The sequence below is a fragment of the Rhinatrema bivittatum genome, chromosome 6 (assembly GCF_901001135.1).
Source record: "Rhinatrema bivittatum chromosome 6, aRhiBiv1.1, whole genome shotgun sequence".
Taxonomy (NCBI): domain Eukaryota; kingdom Metazoa; phylum Chordata; class Amphibia; order Gymnophiona; family Rhinatrematidae; genus Rhinatrema; species Rhinatrema bivittatum.
In genome coordinates, this window is record NC_042620.1 from 171,249,101 (window position 1) to 171,270,242 (window position 21,142).

Below are 21,142 nucleotides of genomic sequence, written 5' to 3' on the forward strand. Positions count from 1 at the left end.
TTTCGAATAATAGAAGGACTAGGGGGCATTCCATGAAGTTAGCAAGTAGCACATTTAAGACTAATCGGAGAAAATTCTTTTTCACTCAACGCACAATAAAGCTCTGGAATTTGTTGCCAGAGGATGTGGTTAGTACAGTTAGTGTAGCTGGGTTCAAAAAAGGTTTGGATAAGTTCTTGGAGGAGAAGTCCATTAATGGCTATTAATCAATTTTACTTAGGGAATAGCTACTGCTATTAATTGCATCAGTAGCATGGGATCTTCTTAGTGTTTGGGTAATTGCCAGGTTCTTGTGGCCTGGTTTTGGCCTCTGTTGGAAACAGGATGCTGGGCTTGATGGACCCTTGGTCTGACCCAGCATGGCAATTTCTTATGTTCTTATGTTCCACTCCACTCCACTCCTTCCCTCTCCCCTCCCAAGCCCAGAAGTGGCCAAAATGTAATTCAAAAGATTTACCGCAAATTGCGTTATGGCCATTTCAGGCATATTGCACAGCCTAATGCTTGGAAAAAAGGTGTAGTTATTTCTGGCGTTAAAACCGTGTGATAGGATGCTTTATGCTATTGCACAGTGTGATATCTCCCCTCATTTTACTAAATCCCACTCTTACTATAATACATTCGTTATTAAACAATTCTGATTCCATCTGGCTCTGTACAAACTTACGAATATACAAACCATCGAGAGAACTTAGATCTGCAACTATGAATCTTTTAGAGATACTGTCAATACGACTGGCTAGACTGAATGTAACAAGACAAAGAGCTTTTTCTGTGGCAGGTCTTATTCTCTGGAACTCTTTACCAAATACATTACGACAAATATCAGATAGCAAGGAATTTAAGAAATCATTAAAAACATACCTCTTCAGAGAAGCTTTTGGAATCACTGACCATTAAACAGTAACCTCAAGGTTAAATTAGAAAATGGCAAAGATGTCTCCTAATAATAGATTAGGACTTTTTTTTGTTTCTTCGTGTTTCTATCTGTTCTTGTTTTTATTAAAGAAGTAATATTAGTCAATTTTATTTTAAGGTATACTATGCTAGATTAAATATTATTTTTGATTGTATTTTCCTCCAACTTTATTTATTTTTAATTGTTGTTTAATTACTTACATAATATTTTTATATTTATGGTTGTTATTTGTTTTATTTTTATTTTATTATCAATTGTAAACCGTTTTGTTCAATCTATATTGTTAAGACGGTATATAAATACTTTTAAATAAATAAATAAATAAATAAACTCCTCCCTGATCCTTGCCTTCCCAAAATTTGCATTTGCGCCGTGCGTTACTGTTCCTATCGCATGCATTATGGCATTAACACATCAGTTAACACATTATCGCATGAGTTAATGCCATAACACATTTTGATGAATGACCCGAAAAGATTATGAGCCCTCTGGGGACAGAGAAATAAATACAGTACCTGAATGTAATCCGCTTTGAAGTGCTGAAAAGTAGAATATGAAATAAAAAAAAAGTGGATCATCAAAGGAAGAAACACAATATTATTTGTGTCTATGTATGTCTGTGTCTCGATCTCTCTTTCTCGATCCTCAGGCTATAAATTCCCATTGTGGTAATGAGAAAGTGAGAGAAATGAAGAATGTGGCTAATGAAGTAAATTTTCTCTTTAGAGACAGATAGATTAGTGGCAGTGTATGCCAACATTGCAGTACTATTCTAGGGTATGTTGTCACGCTAAATGATGATTTTTATTTTTGTTCTTACACACCTAGTGATTTGCAGGGAGTGCGCACAAATGCCAAAAAGGATGGAAGTGACTGGATTCTGAATGGCAGTAAGGTAAGTTGAGGCTGGGGTGGGGTAAGGACTCTTCTCTCTATGCAGCATTGTGTTTGAGGGCAACAGACTATCAAAGATATTGTTTCAAGTGATTAAACTAAAGTCATATGTCCGTATGGAGATTAAAAGATTATAGTGCACTTTTCATAGAAATAGGGATCTTGATTAGAATCAAGCATAGATTCTTTCCACTGGGTGAACTTTGGAAATCCAAGTTATTTAATAGTTTTTTTCAATTATCCCTTACATTAGACCCTTTGTCTTCTCAGTATTCCTTTTGTGTTTAGATAAGAATGATAGATAAATATACAGGTGAGGAAGAATCGTTCACAGTTCATTGGGCATGGTGTCTAAGATGGCGCACATCCAGAATTATGGCAGGTTGCAAGAAAAAAGCTGACAGGACTCCCAGCTAGGACATGGGCAGCCAAGGAATGGGGGTCCTGCCCTGAAATTTCATGACTAAACCATTGGTAACTGACACACAGACTGGACACGGGTCATGGAAATAGTTGTAGGTACTATTTAATGCATGCAGGTTCTCACACCCTGTTTAACAACTTGGCAAGTATGTGTGTATATATATAATATATTTATATATATATATATGTGTGTATATATTTCATATGGAGTAAAACTACCTTCTGTGGGCAAGGCAAGTCCATAAGCAAAGTTATACAGCTGAGTAGTGTAGGCAGGAACAATGTAAGGAATGAGGAAATGGGCTTCAGGATCAGATCAGATGAACCAGCTAGGAACCTTGCTTAAGGAAAACCTGAAATACCCCAAGTAACATAGAAACATAGAAATGACAGCTGAAAAGGATCAATGGTCCATCCAGTCTGCCCAGCAAATTTCCCATGGTAGTATCTGCCATGCCGTGCAAATTACCCCCATGTATCAGTCAGTTTTGCATGACATGCTTTGCTTATGGACTTAGCCATAGAAGCAGTCCTGTGTGTTTTCCTTAATGTCTGCACATCAGTACTCATGACTATGAAAAATGTCATGGCTCATGTTGGTTGTCTTTGAATACAAATTCCTTTTTCCTTTCATCCCTACTCCCCTCCTTCGAAGCAGAGAGCAATTTTGCAGTTGCATCAAAATCATCAAGGCTTATTCCCTGTACGTATCCGGATCAGTCCAGACTCCTGGGTTTTGCCTCCCCTCCAGCAGATGGAGACAGAGAAAGTTCTGACAGACTCTGCCATATATACCTGGGTGCCACCCACAGTCTGTCAGTATTACTCTGTCTCCAGCAGATGGTAGGGGTGCCAAACTCAAAGTCTGGAATAGATTACTTGGTAGTATAGGATTTTACTTTTCAGTCAGAGAGTTAAAAAAAACCCAAAACAAAACCAGTTTTCTTGTTTTTGGCATCAGTGCTCTCCTTTATTTCTTTGACTGCTGTCGGGGGGGCATTCACATTGGTGCTCGGCCGGGCGCTTAGTTTAAAAAAAACAAACCCAAAAAACAAAAAAACAGACTTTTGTTTTTACTCCCGATGCCATGCAGAACAGCTTGCCGTGCGTGCGGCTCCGGCCGGTCGTGCTTGTCTCGTGTCTGCCTGTGCTCAACCTGCCTACCCGGTGGTGAGGGTTCCTCTGCGGGCACCGGGGGGTCATGCTTCGGTGGTGGGCTGTAGCACTGACCGTCGGAGAGTTGCCGGCTCCTTCACCCTGCGCAATTTTGGGTGTTTTTCGTTGGCGACACAACTTGTGCTGGGGGTGGGGAATCTCCCGCCTCAGCTCTCTCCAAAACGGCCGTCTCCGCAGCCGCAATCTCCTGCACAGGCTGACCTGCAGGGGCAGGGAGATGACCCTGACATGGATTCTGAAGGGTCTGTATCTTCTTTTTCATCAGAATTTGTTTTGGTAATGCATAAAGCATTTAAGGCCAGGAAGACCAGCAAGAGACATGCGATTACTGGGAGGGAGACTTCGTCCCCACCTCCAAAGGTCCAGAAAAGGTCTGCATCTCAAGGGTCGGCAGGGCCTCCTAAGGAGAAGCGCCCCTTGTGTACCAGGGTGCTGCAGGAGGACAGGGAGACATCGTCTGATGCCGCAGATCCTGATGTGCAGGATCTGCCTGCCCAGCCCCCAAGGGGGGTAGAGGGTGAAGGAGACCAGCAGCAGAGTGCTGCTCATGGTTCTCATGTCGTCGAAGGAGATGACCCGAAAGGGGAATTGGGAATTGACGCTCCTCTGGAGGAATCTCGATTAGGATCTATGGATCCTGTTTTGTTGGGCCTGAGGGTCCGCCCACTTCTTTTCCTTTCCATTTTTCAGCCACTGACCTCCTGTATAGGGAATGGGACACCCCAGATTTGGGGTTGAAAGTCTCAAAAGCAATGGACAAGCTTTATCCGCTGCCTGAGGAGGCTTTGGAGATTCTTCGAGTTCCCAAGGTTGATGCCGCAGTTTCAGCTGTGACAAAAAAGACCACAATTCCAGTCACGGGGTCGACGGCCCTTAAGGATCTGCAGGATTAAAAGCTGGAATTGCAGCTTAAAAAGATCTTTGAGGTTTCCGCATTTGGTGTCTGTGCTGCAATGTGTAGCAATTTCGCTGTGAGAGCTGGCCTTCGCTGGGTACAACAGCTAAGGCAAACAAATCTCTGTCTGAAGAAGAAGCTCGTCAAGCGGGATGCCTCGAGGTGGTGGTTGCTTATAGTGCAGACGCTCTTTATGACCTGCCTCGGACGTCGGCTCGGTCTATGGTCTCAGCTGTTTCAGCACGGAGGTTGTTATGGTTGAGGAACTGGTCGGCGGATGTTTCTTCCAAGTTCCAACTGGGTTCCTTGCCCTTTAAGGGCAAGTTGCTTTTTGGAAAAGAACTGGAGGTTATGATTCAGTCCCTGGGAGAGAATAAGATTCATCAGTTGCCGGAAGTCAAACCAAGGTCCAGAGGGTCCTTTGCTTCTAGGACCCAGTTTCATGGGGGTCGCCGGGCTAGAGTGCCCCGAATGTCCACGGCTTCTTTTCGACAGAATTCTGGCAGACAGCAGTCGTGGCCTCAGTCCTTTCGGGGACGACATTTCGGTAGACTGGCTAACACCCAGTCTAACCCAGCTGGAAAGTCTTCACAATGATGGGCAGCCAGTCCATTCCTCTGTTCCAGTGGTTGGGAGGCAGGCTGTCTCTGTTCTACGAGGAATGGACCAAAATCACAGCAGACCAGTGGGTGCTTTCTGTGATAAAACACGGTTACGCTTTAGATTTTGCACGCCGACCTCGGCCTCACTTTCTGGTCTCACCAAGCGGATATGCCACAAAGTGCCGGGCGGTAAGGCAGACACTGAAGTGCCTGATCGATCTCAGTGCCATTGTTCCGGTTCTATCTTTAGCACAAAGGAGGGGCCGCTACTCCATTTACTTCATCGTGCCAAAGAAAGAAGGCTCCTTCAGGCCCATCCTCGACTTAAAGCGAGTCAACAGATGCTTGTGGATACCTTGTTTCTGGATGGAGACGTTGAGGTCCATCATTGCCTCTGTTCGGCCGGGAGAATTTCTGGCATCTCTGGATCTGACGGAGGTGTATCTGCATATCGGGATCAGGCTGGATCATCAGAATTTCCTGAGATTTTCCATTCTGGGTCAGCACTATCAGTTTCAGGCTCTACCCTTTGGTCTTTCAACGGCACCCAGGACGTTCACAAGATAATGGTGGTATTAGCGGCACAGTTGCGCAGGGAGGGTCTGTTGGTTCACCCGTACCTGGATGATTGGCTGATTCGGGCAAAGTCGGAAGCGCTTTGCCAGGTGGCGATCCAGCATGTGCTGCAGTTATTGAGGAAACTTGGCTGGGTGGTCAACTTGGCCAAAAGTCAGCTAATACCCTCCCAGTCATTGGCATTTTTGGGGGCTGCTTTGGACAACCGGCAGGGAAGAGTTTTCTTAACGTCCGACCGCATTGCCAAATTACATGGCCAGGTGAGGCGCTTATTGTCCAAGCACTCCCCGAAGGTCTGGGATTACTTACAGTTGCTGGAATTGGTTCCCTGGGCCTTCGCTCACATGCGGCCTTTGCAGTCAGCCTTACTTTCCCGTTGGAACCCGGTGTCAGAACCTGCTCCTGCCGCTGATTGAATCCGCTCTATCCAGTCTGGAGTGGTGGCTAATCTTGGACAATTTGAGTCGAGGGGTTCCATTAGTTTTACTGGATTGGACAGTGGTGGCCACGGATGCCAGTCTCTCCGGCTGGGGAGCGGTTTGTCTGCGGAAGACAGTCCAGGGATGCTGGTGTCCAGAGGAGTCTCGGTGGTCAATAAATCGCCTGGAAACCAGAGCAGTACGGCTCGCATTGGAAGCCCTCCTTCCACTTGTCAGGGGGAAGTTGGTCAAGATACTATCCGACAATGCAACCACGGTGGCCTACATCAATCACCAGGGCGGCACAAAGAGTCAGCCGGTAGCTGCGGAAGCTCGTCTGTTAATTGCATGGGTGGAGCAGAATCTGGTCAGCATAGTGGCGTCTCACACTGCCGGGATCGACAACATTCACGCATATTTCTTAAGTCAACATCTTCTCGATCCAGGAGAGTGGGAGTTGGCAGACAAGGCCTTTCAACTCATCTGCGACAGATGGGGCACTCCGTGCATGGATCTGATGGCGACGTTCAAAAATGCCAAGGCTCCACGCTTCTTTGCTCGCCGAAGAGAGACAGAAGCAGAGTGAGTAGCTGTTCTGGCACTGCCCTGGCCAAAGAAGATACTACTTTACATGTTTCCTTCTTGGCCTCTAATAGGCAAGGTGCTCACGAGGATAGAGAACCATCCGGCCGATGTGATCTTGGTGGCTCCTGAGTGGCCGTGTCGTCCGTGGTTTGCGGATTTAGTCAACTTAGCAGTGGAAGGTCCCTTGTGGTTTCCTTACCTTCCGAACCTTCTTCATCAGGGGCCCGTCTGTTTCGACCAGGCCAATCGCTTCTGTCTAGAAGCATGGCTTTTGAGAGGCGGCGTCTAAAGGGCAAAGGTTATTCCGATGCGGTAGTGACTACGCTGTTGCGTTCTCAAAAGTCCTCAACTTCTCTATCTTATGTTTGAGTCTGGAAGGTGTTTGAGTCTTGGTGCGTAGATCGAGGGATTGTACCCACTTGTGCGTCCATTTTGGATATCTTGTGTTTCCTTCAATTGGGATTAGCTAAGGGTTTGTCGTGTAGTTCCTTGAAGATACAGGTGGTGGCACTTGGTTCCTTGTGTGGTCCCATACATGGGGCACTGTTGGCTGCTCATACTGATGTTTCTCATTTCCTGAGGGAGCGAAGCATTTGCATCCACCGGTAAGCTCACCCTGTCCATCCTGGAATCTAAACTTAGTCCTTACGGCTTTGTGTTCGCCGCCCTTTGAGCCTCTGAAGAGAGCAACGTTGAAAGACCTCATGTTGAAGGTGGTCTTTATGGTGGCTATTTCCTCTGCTCGTAGAGTTTCCGAGCTTCAAGCATTGTCTTGCTGGGAACCCTTCTTAAGGATTTCAGATTCTGGTGTGTCTTTGTGAACGGTACCTTCTTTTCTTCCGAAAGTGATGTTTTCCTTTCATTTGAATCAATCGGTGGAGCTTCCATCTTTTTCCAATCTGGATAGGTCGGATCCACTTTCTAAGGACTTGAGGAAGTTGGATGTCTGTAGAACTCTGTTGTGTTATCTGGAAGTAACTAATAGTTTTTGGGTCTCGGATCACCTTTTTGTACTCTGGAGTGGCCCGAAAGGAGGTAATATGGCATCCAAGACCACAATCGCCCAATGGCTGAAGGAAGCAATTAATTCCGCGTATTTGCTTTGTGGAAAACCCTTGCCTGTTGGCCTTCGGGCACATTCTACTAGATCGCAAGTGGCTTCTTGGGCGGAATGTCAACAGATTTCTCCGCAGGAGATTTGTAGAGCGGCTACATGGAAATCGTTGCATATTTTTGCAAGGCATTACCGTCTGGATGTTCAGGCTCCGGATGCGGGCAGTTTGGGGGCAGGCGTGCTGAGAGTGGGCATCTCTGGATCCCATCCCAGGTAGGTGAGCTCTGGTACTTCCCAGGAGTCTGGTCTGATCCGGGTATGTATAGGGAAAAGAAAATTGGTTCTTACCTGATAATTTTTGTTCCTGTAGTACCACGGATCAGTCCAGAATCCCGCCCGTTTGATACTGAGATGCTCTGAAGCAGAGAAATAAATAAGGGAGAGTCCGCTCATTTTATGTTTGTTTATTTCTGATCTGAAACTCAATCTCGTTTACCCGGTTTCATGGGTTAGTGGTCCAGTTCAGTTTATGGTACCTGTATATAGTTATTTTGTTTTGGGCCATGCTGACAGACTGTGGGTGGCACCCAGGTATATATGGCAGACTGTCAGAACTTTCTCTGTCTCCATCTGCTGGAGGGGAGGCAAAACCCAGGAGTCTGGACTGATCCGTGGTACTATAGGAACAAAAATTATCAGGTAAGAACCAATTTTCTTTTGGTTAAGAGTAGTAATCCCATGTCTTCTAGGGTAGTAACTATTGCTCTGTGCAGGTTACCCCTATGCTTATCAGTTCCCCAGACCATAAAAGTCGAGGCCCTCATTGGTTGCTATCTAAATCCAATTCTCTTTTTCCCCTGCCATTGAAGCAGAGAGAGCAATGTTGGAGTTGCATCAGAAGTATCAAGGCTTATTGGTTAAGGGTATTAACTGACGCACCAGCAGGTAACCCTCCCCCATTTCATGACCTCCATCTTCATTTTCTTTGGGACTTGGCTGTAGAAGCAGTTCTGTGCTTTTTCCCTTATGTCTGTGTAACAGCATCCCAAACCATGGAAGTCGGGGCCTTTGGTTGTCGCATTGTAGTAGGCATATAGGCTCTAGATCAATCCAAGAGCAGGGAACAGGTTAGTCACAAATACAAAGCCAGATGGAGAAAGAACATAGACACCGTATTGCGGCTTGCTCACCCAGGAAAGGGGAAGATGCCAGAACTGCAGAGCATCGGTTTGAGCCTGGTCAGGACTGTATACTTAAAAAATGAACTTAAAAAGGGTTGGTCCATAGCTTTTCCATGGAATTCTGCTTTCTTTATATCCAGCAAGCTCCTGTTTATATTTTTTTGGTCCCAGGACATTCTCAAAAAAACTTTATTTTATTTTTATTTTCAGTAAGGTGGTTTATAATAGCAAGAATGATTTCCATGCTGGAGATAGCAGAGTTGCTTACCTGAAACAGGTGTTCTCTGAGGACAGCAGGATGTTAGTCCTCACATATCAGTGCCATCATCAGATGGAGCCTCAATGTGGAAAATTTGTCAAAGTTTTTCTAGTACTTTGACTAGGCACACTGAGCATGCCCAGCATGCTCTATACCATGTGTCCACACGGGGTCCCTCTCCAGTCTTATAACAGAATTATAATTAAAATAAAAATAGGAAAAACCAAACTCCGAGAGGTGGCAGGCAGGTTTCGTGAGGACTAACATCCTGCTGTCCTTAGAACACCTGTTACAGGTAAGCAACTCTGCTTTCTCTGAGGACAAGCAGGATGGTAGTCCTCACATATGGATGAATCCTTAGCTACAGGCTGCTCCTCAACACAATAGGGGACTAATAGACACCCAACCAGGCACAACAATACCAACGGGCACAACAATAGTGCTGTTGGCAATAGATGAGGGAGACAGCCTGAACCCAATCAATGGGGCCTAGGCAGGAAGAGTTGGGTTCTACACCTCAAACAGGTTTCAAAGGACAGAATGGCTGAACCTATTGTTGCGTCGGCCACATCCCTATCCAGAAGGTAACGAGATGTGAATGTGTGGAGAGAATTCCAAGTTGCAACTTTAAAGATCTCCTCCACGGAAACTGCTCGCAAGTGGGTCACTGATACTACCATGGCTGTGACAGAATGAGCCTTGACATGACTCTCAAGAAGAAGTTCCGCCTGGGCTTAATAGGAGATGCAATCCACTAGGCAATTGGATAGTGTCTGTTTGGCAACGGCAGCGACCAACCTATTATCAAAAGAAACAAAATGTTGGGTGGACTGTCTATGGGCTTCTGTCTTCTACAGATAGAAGGCTAAGGCTCGCAGTCTAAACTGTGCAAGTCTACCCTGTCATGATAAAACTTAGTGTAAGGTGAATAAGTCACTAAGGCCTGGAGCTCACTGACCCTACACACTGAGGTGACCGCCACCAAAAATATGACCTTCCAGGTCAGGTACTTCAAGTGTCAGGTGCACAGCAGCTCAAAAGGAGCTTTCATCAGCTGAGCTAACACCACATTGAGGTCCCAAGACACAGGAGGTTTTAATTGAATCAGGGCCCGCGTGGAATGTACAACTGTAGGCTGTATAGAGATGGGCGTGCCATCTACACCTTGGTGGCATGCGCCAGTTGCACTGAGATGAACTCTAACGGAGTTGGTTTTTAAGCCAGCTTCCAATAGGTGTAGAAGCTAATCAAGCAGTTTTTGTGTGGGACAGGGTCTTCTGCTCACAACACACAGAAAACCTCCTCCACTTCAGTCCATAGGACTTTCTAATGGAAGGCTTTCTAGAAGCCTCCAGAACCCAAGACGCATCTTATGAAAGCTCAAGCAGCTGCAGGATTAACCTCTCAACATCCAGGCTGTGAGCGACAGGGCCTAGAAGTTGGGATGCTGCAGCCTGCCTTGATCTTGCGTGATGAGATCCTGGGAAGTCCTCAGACTGATCGATCTCTGGATGGACACTCCCTTAGAAGTGGAAACCAGACTTGTCTTGGCCAATGAGAGGCTATGAGTATCATAGTCCCCCTCCTCGCGAAGCTTCGAGAGTCTTTGCCACTAAGAGAAGAGGAAGTTATGCATACAGAAGACCCTTGCCCCAAGGCTGGTTTGCTGACTGATCTATACAGGGAACAGAACTGAGGCACATTCATGTTGCAGGGGGATGCAAACAGATCTAGGTCCAAGCTCCCCCAGAAGCAAAATATTTGATTCGCTATCCCCTGGTCCAGGGATCACTCGTGGGGTCTGAGGGCCCAACGGAGGCTGTGTGCAACCACATTTTCTATCCTGGCCAGAAACATGGCCCTGAGCACCATTCTGTGGGATAGGGCCCATGACCAGATCTGGACTGCTTCCTGACACAGAAGGTACGACCCCCGTTCTTCCCTGCTTGTTGACATACCACATGGCTACCTGGTTGTCAGTTTGAATCAGGACAACTTTGTTGGATAGCTGATCTCTGAAAGCCCATAGTGCGTATCGGATTGCCCGATGCTCCAAGGAATGGTTTTGACAAGAGCGTTCCTGAGCGGACCAGAGACCCTGGATGCTGAGCCCTTCTACATGAGCTCCCCATCTACATGAGCTATCCACCCCAGGATGGATGCATCTGTGGTTAGGACAGTTTGGGTAGGGGAATTTTGAAAAGAATCTCCTGTTCCAGATTTGAAAGTACCCACCACCAGGACAATGAGTCATGGAGAGACAGGGTGACTTGGATGCAATCCTGGAGGCTCTGAGTGGCCTGATGCCACCTCAACCTCAGGGTCCATTGGGTTGTACATATGCAGACGTTCCAAGGGAGTGACATGAATGGTTGTGGCCATATAACCCAAAAACCTCAACATGTGCCAGGCTAACACCTGCTGCTTTGTTGAATCTCTGTTGTGATGGTCATCAGGGTGAAGGCCCTTTGACAAGGCAGGAAGGCCTTGGCCTGAGCAGTGTCTAGCAAGGCTTCTATGAAGTCCAATTGAAGTGACAGGCTGAGATGAGATTTCGGGTAGTTGAGAATGAACCCTACTGACTCCAGCACTCACATGGACCTGGCGGAGCCTGCGGAGGTGCACAGTCACCAAGGCCAGACATTTTTTTGAAGACTCCTGGGGCTAACACTAGCTCAAATGGCAACACCCAGTCCTGGAAGTGCTGTTTTACCACTATTACTCGGAGATACTTCTGTGATCAGGGAAGATCTTGATATATATGTATGCATCCTTTAGATCGAGGGAGCACAGGCAATCCCCTTTTTGTAAAAGAGGAATCAAGGTGCCCAGAGAAACCATCTTGGAACAATTTAATTTTTTAGAAACTTGTTCAAGGCCCTTAGGTCTAAGATGGGAAAGAGTCCTTCTGTTCTCTTTGGAATCAAGAAGTACCTGGAGTAGAATCCCCTTCCTCTTTGCCCTGGTGGTACGGGCCCAACCACCTGGCCATTAAGAGGGAGGAGAGCTCCGCTAGTAGTACCTCCTGTTGTGCTACTGGCCCCCAAAACGGGCACGGAAGGCAATTTGGCGGGGCACCCAATAGATTCAGTTGGTAACCTTGATGTACGATGGACAGAATCCACTAGTCCAAGTTTATCCTGGGCCACTGGTTTGCAAAGAATTGCAGCCTGCCCCTGACTGGAGGGTCCAACATCCCGGGTATGAGCGACTGGCCTATGTTTCCTACGACCCAGTTAAAATTCTGTTCCTGGAGTTGACTGAGGTGCTAACTGGGGCTTGGGGGCTGTCTGCTGCTTGGGACAGCCATGGGAGCCCTGATGGTGTTGACGAGAGCAAAGGGGCAGAGGACAGTACTTCCTTGGCCCCTGTCTCTGACGTCCTCTTCTTCTAGGCAAGATCCGGTGTGCTGGTAGAGAGTTGTTGGCGGTTTCCATGGTGGTCCCGTAGTTGTGCCACAGAGTGCCTCACCCTATCTCCGAAGAGATTCTCTCTAGTACATGGCACGTCAACGAGTTGTTCCTGTACCTCTGGTCAGAGATCCAAGGCCTCCAGTCATGCCATTCTGCAGAGACTCTTGATGCTGTCTTGAAAACATAAGTCACTCAGACCTTGTATTTTCCACACTCCAGGCCCTTATGCACCAGCGACATAAGGGTATCCTGCTGCTGTTGAGGCAGCTGCTAGGCCACCTCCTGCACCTGCTTCCAGATGTCCCATGAGACTGGCTCATGTAGAGCTGGTAGGCAGTGATGCGAGCAATGAGCATGGTGTCTTGAAACACCGTCCTCCCTAGAGTGCCCATCGCTCTATAAGAACATAAGAAATTGCCATGCTGGGTCAGATGAAGGATCCATCAAATCCAGCATCCTGTTTCCAACAGAGGCCAAACCAGGCCACAAGAACCTGGCAGTTACCCAAACACTAAGAAGATCCCATGCTACGGAGGCAATTAATAGCAGTGGCTATTCCCTAAGTAAACTTTATTAATAGCAGCTGTTCCTTCCCCGGGGACGCCGAGGAATGACTGCGAGAGCGCTTGGCTCTCTTAAGGGTGGATTCGATCACCACTGACTGGTGGGGCAGCTGACGCTTATCGAATCCGGCAGCCTTCTGGACAAGGTAGACCTCATCGTCCTCCATATTAATGCAAGGCATTGTGAGAGGGTGTTCCCATATCCTTAGCAGTAGTTCCTTAAGGATCTCGCACCAGGACTGCCACGATCTCCATAGGAGGCTCTATGAACTGGAGGATCTCAAGTATTTTGTGCCTGGCATCCTACTCCATTAATAACTGAAATGGGATGGCTTCCGCCATCATCCTCACAAACCCTGCGAAGATTAAGTCCTCAGGTGGAGACTTCCTTCGTTCCTCTGGAGGATAAGTGTCTGATGGGACACCAAAGCATCATCTCCCCAGGGGTCATAGGGTTCCTCATCCTCACTGTAAGCAACAGGGGATGGATCCCTAGGTGCTCTGCCTTTGTGCAGACATTCAGGCACCAGTAAAAGGGGCAGCAGTCCTCCACGTCTCTGCTGGCCTCAGTGGAGCTTTCTCCTTGGAGGAACCGGCAACGACCACCATATTGGTTCGGGGAGGCCTCTGTGCCCCATCAGGCATCGATGTTGTCCCGGGAACAGATGCCAGCTGGGTCAGTAACACACAGATGAGCACGTTGAGCTTCTCCAGAAGTGGTATGAGGACAGGTGGCACTGGGTCCGGTGTAGTCTGTTCCACAAGACTGAAGCCCTGCAGTGCTTGGTCCACTGCCAGCTGGACTCTGTGCTGTAGCTTCTCCTCAAGTGTTGCCAATACCAATACAGACTGGGAGGAAGGATCAGATCCTCTAAGTGGATCGGTGACTGGCACCAGGACTGGCGGAAACTGTTATGGACCTCTAGCACAGACTGAGAACTGGCACTCCTCACTGCAGGGTCGCTTCAGGGTCATCGCAGCATGAGCTCGTGCATCCCTGTGCCCAGCACATGTGCAACGTCCTCAGTCTGGAGGAGATGGTCTGTGGTTGGTATCTGGCTGCCCTCTGACAGCATCAACAGAACAGACAGTCCCACTGATGTCGATGTCTCGGACTTCTTCGAACCGAAGAGCTGTTCCATCTTGTCAAGTCGAAGCCGCTGTCCCTTCGGGATCATCTGGGCGCATCACTGGCAACCCCAGACATCTTGCAAAGTCCCCAGATAGAGGACACATAGCTCACGAGGATCTGTGATGGATATGGTCCTTGGGCAGCAGGTGCATCGCCAAAAACAGGACGTGGTTGTATCAGATGAAACAAAAGGGGCACGAACCGAAGACAATGGTGGCAGGGCATTGATGGCCAACAGGAATCGATGCACTGCCGTCGTGGGGAATCAACCATGAAAGGATACTTACCCGAATCTTCGAAAACCCTGTCTAGGATCACTACGGGAATGGCACAGAGAGAGGGTCCTGGCAACGGATTAGCACAGAAAAAACATGAGAAAACAGTTTTCCATAAGGACAAAAACAGCCAAAAGTGAGCTCTTTCACACCGTGAGGCTTACATCTCTGTGGAAGGAGAGACTAGAGAGGGTCCCTGCGGGGACGTGTGGTATAGGGCATGCTGGGCATGCTCAGTGTGCCTAGTCAAAGTTCTAGAAACTTTGACAGTTTTCTGCATTAAGGATTTATTTGGTGATGATGATGCCTATGTGTGAGAACTACCATCCTACTAGTCCTGAGAGAACATCCTTGCTGAGATTCTACCTCACTGTCTCTTGTCAGCAATTATTTTTTATCTAAAGAAAAAACAGGCATATCAAAACAAATGCATTTGGTTGATCCATGGTCAGATATTTTGATCCTTCATTTGGACTGTCATTGGTGTTTAGAGGACTGAAGAACTGGCATTCGAATGAATCGAAGATAGTTATTTCTCTATATTATTTTTTATACCCTTGGGTTTTCCTTTATTAAAGGTTAATTAGTGCCATCTGGAGTGCTAGTGCAGTTGTTTTTCAGATATTTCCATTTTCTCTTTGGTTTTTTTGTTTTTTGTTTTACTTTTTGGAGTATTCTTGTCTTCAAATATTTGGTTTCTGCATTATTTTTTAAATAATGCAAGCAATCATCAGCATACACTGATGCACACACTTTCTAAATAGAGAAATGTTCTTTGAAATATGCAAGGTTCAGCATAGATCCACCACTCAATCTCCCATAGGAGTAGAAGTCTGTGCTGATCCGTCTGTCTTGGCTGATCTCAGTTGGGCATGCTGTACTGTGATTAATGATAAATTGTGGTAAGTAATGATGCTGAGGCGAACCCAGTTATATATGTAAGCGTTGGCTGCATTTAATTGATTGGAAACTAGGATAAGGGTGCTAGTTAGGAATGCTTAATCCTATAATGATGCTGTGATGAATATGGATATGCTTATAGAACCTAATGTATAAGGGAGCAGACAGCTGAGACTCTTACTTTAGTTACATAGGTTGCATGTAGTTTCCATGGGAGACTTTTTCATTGCCTGCATTCTCACTTCCATGGATGGAAAACTCACCAGGTAAACTGACAAAACATGACTTGACTCTTAACCTGGTAATAGGGCATTGCAGCATCCCTTGAATGCCAAGGAAACACCCCTGCTGGCAATCTCTTGATTTTTCTGGCAAGGGACCCCTCAGCCACCGAGCTGGTCGCATTAACTCCCACAGCAAAGGAGTTACAAAACTTTTCGAAATTTTTTTCTTGACTGGGATGCATCTGAGCTGAGCATCTGATTCACCTGAATGTAGAGACAGTGATATCTAGACTTAGACAGGTCCATAGATGACATGCTAGGTGAGTGTGTCATGGTAAAATATTGTAAAATTGTGCCCGGGGGAAGTAAATCCTCAGAGAAGTTCTGGGTTTCCTTTCCTCTTTCCCTTGCCAAAAAGAGTAGCAAACTTGAACAAAGCAGCATTCGTTCTGAGAACAGAAAAACATTTGCATGAGCCTGGTGAGTCTGTAGCTCTGTTTTCTGTGGTCCTGGGTAACCATATTTATGAATGCTGGACTTAACCACCAACAGGATTAAAGATGCGTGAAAAGAAACAAAAATGTTCACAAATATATTCTTCACAATTTGAGAAACCGTTGCATACACTTTCATGGGACAATTTCCAAATGAAAAGTGGAAAATGGAAAAAGTTGTAGGTTCTGGAGCATTTTGCTAGTTACATTTAAAAAAAAGAAAAAGTATAATATAGGTGAAAGACAAATTTCACATAGGTTTGCTTTTTTTGTAAATTTTTAATTACATTTTATATGAGAATTACAGTTGTGCTCATAAGTTTACACACCCCTCGCAGAATTTGTAAGATGTGTAGCATTTTAAGAAAACATAAGTGATCAGACAAAATACGTCTGTTGTTTTTAATGTGTTTCAAGTTAACTATTTTATGCATCACAGAATAGCACAATCATTAAACAAATTATAACAATAAAGGAAATAAAAAATGGTCCTGTTCAAAAATTTACATACCCTTGAATGTTTAGGCTGATAATATACATTCAAGTTGACACACACAGGTCGATATAGCAATGAAGGGTAGGTATCCACATCTGTGCCTTGTTTGATTTGTAATTAGTGTCTGTGTATAAATAGTCAATGAGTTTTAGTTCTTGAGAAACTCTTGTGCATTTCATCCAGAGATGCACTGACTTTGACAGTTCTTTTGCTCTCCACATGCTTCAGTAATCACCAAAGGATCTACGAGCAAAAGAAGTTCAACTTTATTAATCAGGAAAAGGATATAAAAAGATATCCAAAGATTTGAAAATGCCAATCAGTACTGTTCAAGCTTTGATCAAGAAGTGGAATATTTTGGGTTAGTTAATACCAAGCCAGACCAAGAAAGATTCAGACACAACTGCCAAGAAAATTTATTGGGATGCAAAGAAAAACCCACAAGCAACTTCTACTGAAACACAGGCTTCTCTAAAACAAAGTAGTGTGAGTATTTCATAATGCACAATGAGATACTTGAACAAAAATGGGTTGCATGGTAGAGTTGCCACAAAAAAAAAACATTGCTGCACCAATGGCACAAAACAACCCCTTTGCAATATGCCAAAGAGCAACTAGAGAAATCTCTAAACTTCTGGAATAAAATAATTTGGAGTGAGGAGCCAAGATGGCGGCATGCTAGATGCAGTAGTTCGGAGTGCCTGTGGTTTCTTTGCTGAAAAATCGTTTAACTTCAAAATAAATGCCTCCTAAAAGAAAAGGACGTGTGAGGGTATTTCCCTCTATACCTCCCACACTTCCTGGGCAACGGACGATCCCCGAACTTACTACGATTTACCCTGGAGGGGTGGCTAAACTCCCCGCTGATGATGCGGCGTTGGGAGCGTCGCAGGCGCCTGGGGAAACAACTTTAAGCCCTCCTGACCTGAGGAAACAGACCGCTCCAGGTTTAATTTCACCACCAGCAACCACAGTGTTGGACACAGAACCGGAGAGTCCAGTGACCAAACCGGAGGGAGTGGAAGCAGTGTGTAGAGATTTTGAGACCTGAGGATCGGAGAAGGTCAGAAACGCTGAGCACTGCGTCACCTAATCTTCCAGGCCTCAGTGGAGGCGGTGAGTCACTTCGAGTGGAGTCTGGGGGGCTCGCAGCAGAGGAAGATCTTTTGGGGGCGCAGGGTGGTTCCACGGCTATAGACCTTATAAAACTGGGCCCGGTGACTCTGGAATCCCTATGGGAGTTGGTAGCCTCTTATGGTCCACGTTTTCAAGGGCTGACGAGGCAGTTAAATTTGATGTCTGAGAAGTTGGACAAAGTATCCCAGGAACATGATGTTAAGATTTGTGAGAATACAAACAAGATTACAGAATTACAAACAGCAGTAAAATCGACACAGAATGTTTGTCATGCTTTAATCCAGGATAAGCAAGTGGTTAACAGAAGAGTGGAACTCATTGAAAATAGACTGAGGAGATTGAATTTAAGACTTGAATTTCCCAAAAATAATTGGGGAACAACCTCGCGTGACATTGAGGAAATATATGATAGAAACACTGAGCATACCATCTGATCAGATTCCAGCTATAAATAAGGTCTGTTTCCTCCCATTTAATAGAAATAGGGAAGGTAATCAGCCGCAACTTGATCTGAGTAATCTGACAGATATCTTGGAATCCTCTATAGAAATTTATGAGAGAGCGACTTTTCTGGTTTCTTTAATCACTGAAACTGATGTTAGTTTGTTAATGAAATTCTATTTTCAACATATGAGTGAGAGTTTCATGGGTCAAAGGATCCAAATATTCCCAGACTTATCGAAGATAACGCAGGCGAGGAGGAAGGCCTTTCTTTCTATGAGGCAGGAGTTAAATACAATGGGGGCCAAGTTTCTTTTAAGATACCCCTGTAAAGGGGTTGTTACCTTAAATCGAGATGTTTATATATTTTATGCCCCAGAACAACTTAGGGTATTTATAGACTCTAGAAAGAGGGCTTTTGTAACCTCCTCTCCAAATGAGGAACTGGGTTAAAAATTAAAATCAGGCTGATGATGAAGAGGATAAATATTTGCTAGCATGTTAAGTTATTTCAATTGAAATGTGTTTTCTTTTTAAATTGACTCCCAAGATTTTCTGTCTCCTCCCTCTAATTTTCCTGAAATAAGATTGTGGTATAAATTATGGATGATGCTTTCGTTAATGTATAAATGAGGAGAAAATGTTTCAGAATTTCTGTGCAGTTTTTCTTTGTAAATTGTATAAAAAAACAATAAAGAATAAATTAAAAAAATAGTAATAATTTGGAGTGATGAGACCATAATTGAACTTTATGGTCACAACCATAAATGCTAATTTTTGAAGAAGAGTCAACACCATCCCTATTGTGAAGCATTGAGGTGGATCTCTACTGTTTTGGGGGGGAGGGGGGAGGAGTGAGCTACAGCAGGAATTTAGTCAAAATTGATGGCAGGATGAATGAGGCATCTTATCAGGAAATATTGGAGGAGAATTTGCATTCATTAGCCAGGAAGCTGCGCATGGGGCGCACTTGGACTTTCCAACATGACAGTGGTCTAAAACATAAGGCCAAGTCGTCCCTCCAATGGCTGCCGCAGAAGAAAGTGAAGGTTCTGGAGTGGCCATCACAGTCTTCTGACCTTATCATTCGGTTACTTTGGGCAGAACTCAAACATGAGGTTTATGATAGACAAGCAAAGCATTTACAGGAGCTGGAGGCTTTTTGCAAAGTGGAATGGGCAGCTTTACCACATTAGAAAATAAAGGGCCTCATTCACAGCTATTACAAAAGACTGCAAGCTGATAGTGGTGCAAAAGGGGGCAGTACACGATATTAAGAACTTAAAGGGATTTAAACATTTGAACAGGACCATTTTATTTCCTTTATTGCTATGGTTTGTTTAATTGTGCTGTTCTGTGATGCATTCAATTGTTTAATTTGAAACACACTAAAAATAACAGATGTGTTTTTTTCTGATCACTCCATGTTATCTTAAAATGCTACACATTTTACAAATTCTGCCAAGGGCATGTAAACTTAGCACAACTGTATATGCAGAATATTTCCATTATTTTCTGAGTTTTTTTGTTGATGTGGACTTTTATATCTTGAAGCGTAAAAAAACCCCAAAACATCTCAGTATTCAAAAACATTCATCTATGGAAGTTAACTGGATAAGACTTATCCGGCTAATTTATATGGGATAATCAGCAGCACGGCTATGCTGATGAATATCCATGTACAAATAGCTACTTAGCTGGATAAGTCTTATCTGGCTAAGTTTATATCTGCTTTATGTCAAGTCTAACTTATCCAGTTAATTTAACTGGACAAGTCCGAATATCTGTACTTATACTCATCTGGTTATCTTAGCTGGATATCTGTACTTAGCTGGCTAAGTTAACTAGATGAGTAGTACTGACCTGTTAGCCATATAACTTGAATGGACAATGGGCTATCTTCTTAACCGAGTAAGTAACTTATCCAGCTAAATGGTGATCACTGAATATAACTGGCTATTCAACAGCTGCCACTTAGCCGGATAAGTCCTACGTATTCATCAGCTAAGTAACTTTTGAATATTGGACTCTTTCTGATCATACAGCTTTTATGTTACCACGAACGTGCAGAAAAATGGTTCAAGGGATACAGCTTGACTTGCAGTGCTCCTGTTTTTAAATTTTGCTCTCTTGCCTGGTGCACAACATGATCTTGACACCATCCTCATTCTCTTCACAGATGTTCATCACCAATGGCTGGATGTGCGACACGGTGATTGTCGTGACTGTGACAAACCGGGAGGCGAGCTCCCCAGCTCATGGGATCAGCCTCTTTTTGGTGGACAGTGGAATGAAAGGCTTCATCAAGGGCCAGAAGCTGGAAAAAATTGGGCTGAAGGCACAGGTCGGTCCTTAAGGGAGCCTTCCTCGCTCCAAGCCTATGATCTTTTGCCAACTGCTTGGGGCAAGGCCCTGTGCTTTCCCTCTTATTTTACTGTTTGTTAAAGGTTCTCTCTACACAAAAGGCTCTTCCCCTTTGCCATTAAAACCAGGCAGAGGAGGGGATATTTATTTCTCTGACAAGCCAGATTAAAACAACCATAAACAGTAGGTTGACCCCAATAGACCCAAATCTCAGATCTTAGAAATATTTCTAAGCATGTGCGAATGTTCCTGCATTCGGCCCCTGCCTCATAAGCCCCTCAGTCTTTATTCATCTGAGCTACTGTATGGACGAGTTACACATCTTTTTTTTTTGCTGCATTTTTTAGAAAGTACTCTTTTGCATACCAATGCCTTGGCCGCCCCTCAAAAAGGACTTTTTAGACCTAGCTTCATTTTAAAAAAGGAAAAATAGAGGAAAATATGGAAAAGCAAAAATCCAAGAAAACCCTTCCATCAGTAGTTCATGACCTGTGGGCCTCCTATATCCATTTTGGATTGTGAAAGGTTGCAATTCTGGAAGACTGGGTATTTAAGTGGTAGATGAAATTTAATGTGGACAAGTGCAAAGTGATGTACATGGGACACTGTAGTTACATGACGTTAGGTTCCAAATTAGGAATTATCACCCAGGTAAAAGGACCTGGGCATCATAGTGGACAATCCTTTGAAATTCTTAGTTCAATGCACAGGGCGGTCAAA

The 21,142-nt window shown here is 44.9% G+C and overlaps 1 protein-coding gene across 2 annotated transcripts in view; it reads left to right on the forward strand.

Annotated features, from left to right (window-relative positions):
• The window catches only part of ACADL (acyl-CoA dehydrogenase long chain), a 120,993-nt gene that overhangs the window by 36,601 nt on the left and 63,250 nt on the right, over positions 1-21,142 (forward strand). For both annotated transcript variants that reach the window (XM_029606142.1, XM_029606143.1), the window contains exons 5-6: positions 1,748-1,814; positions 20,238-20,402. In XM_029606142.1, the coding sequence (XP_029462002.1) occupies positions 1,748-1,814; positions 20,238-20,402 (232 nt within the window). The remainder of the gene's footprint in view (positions 1-1,747; positions 1,815-20,237; positions 20,403-21,142) is intronic.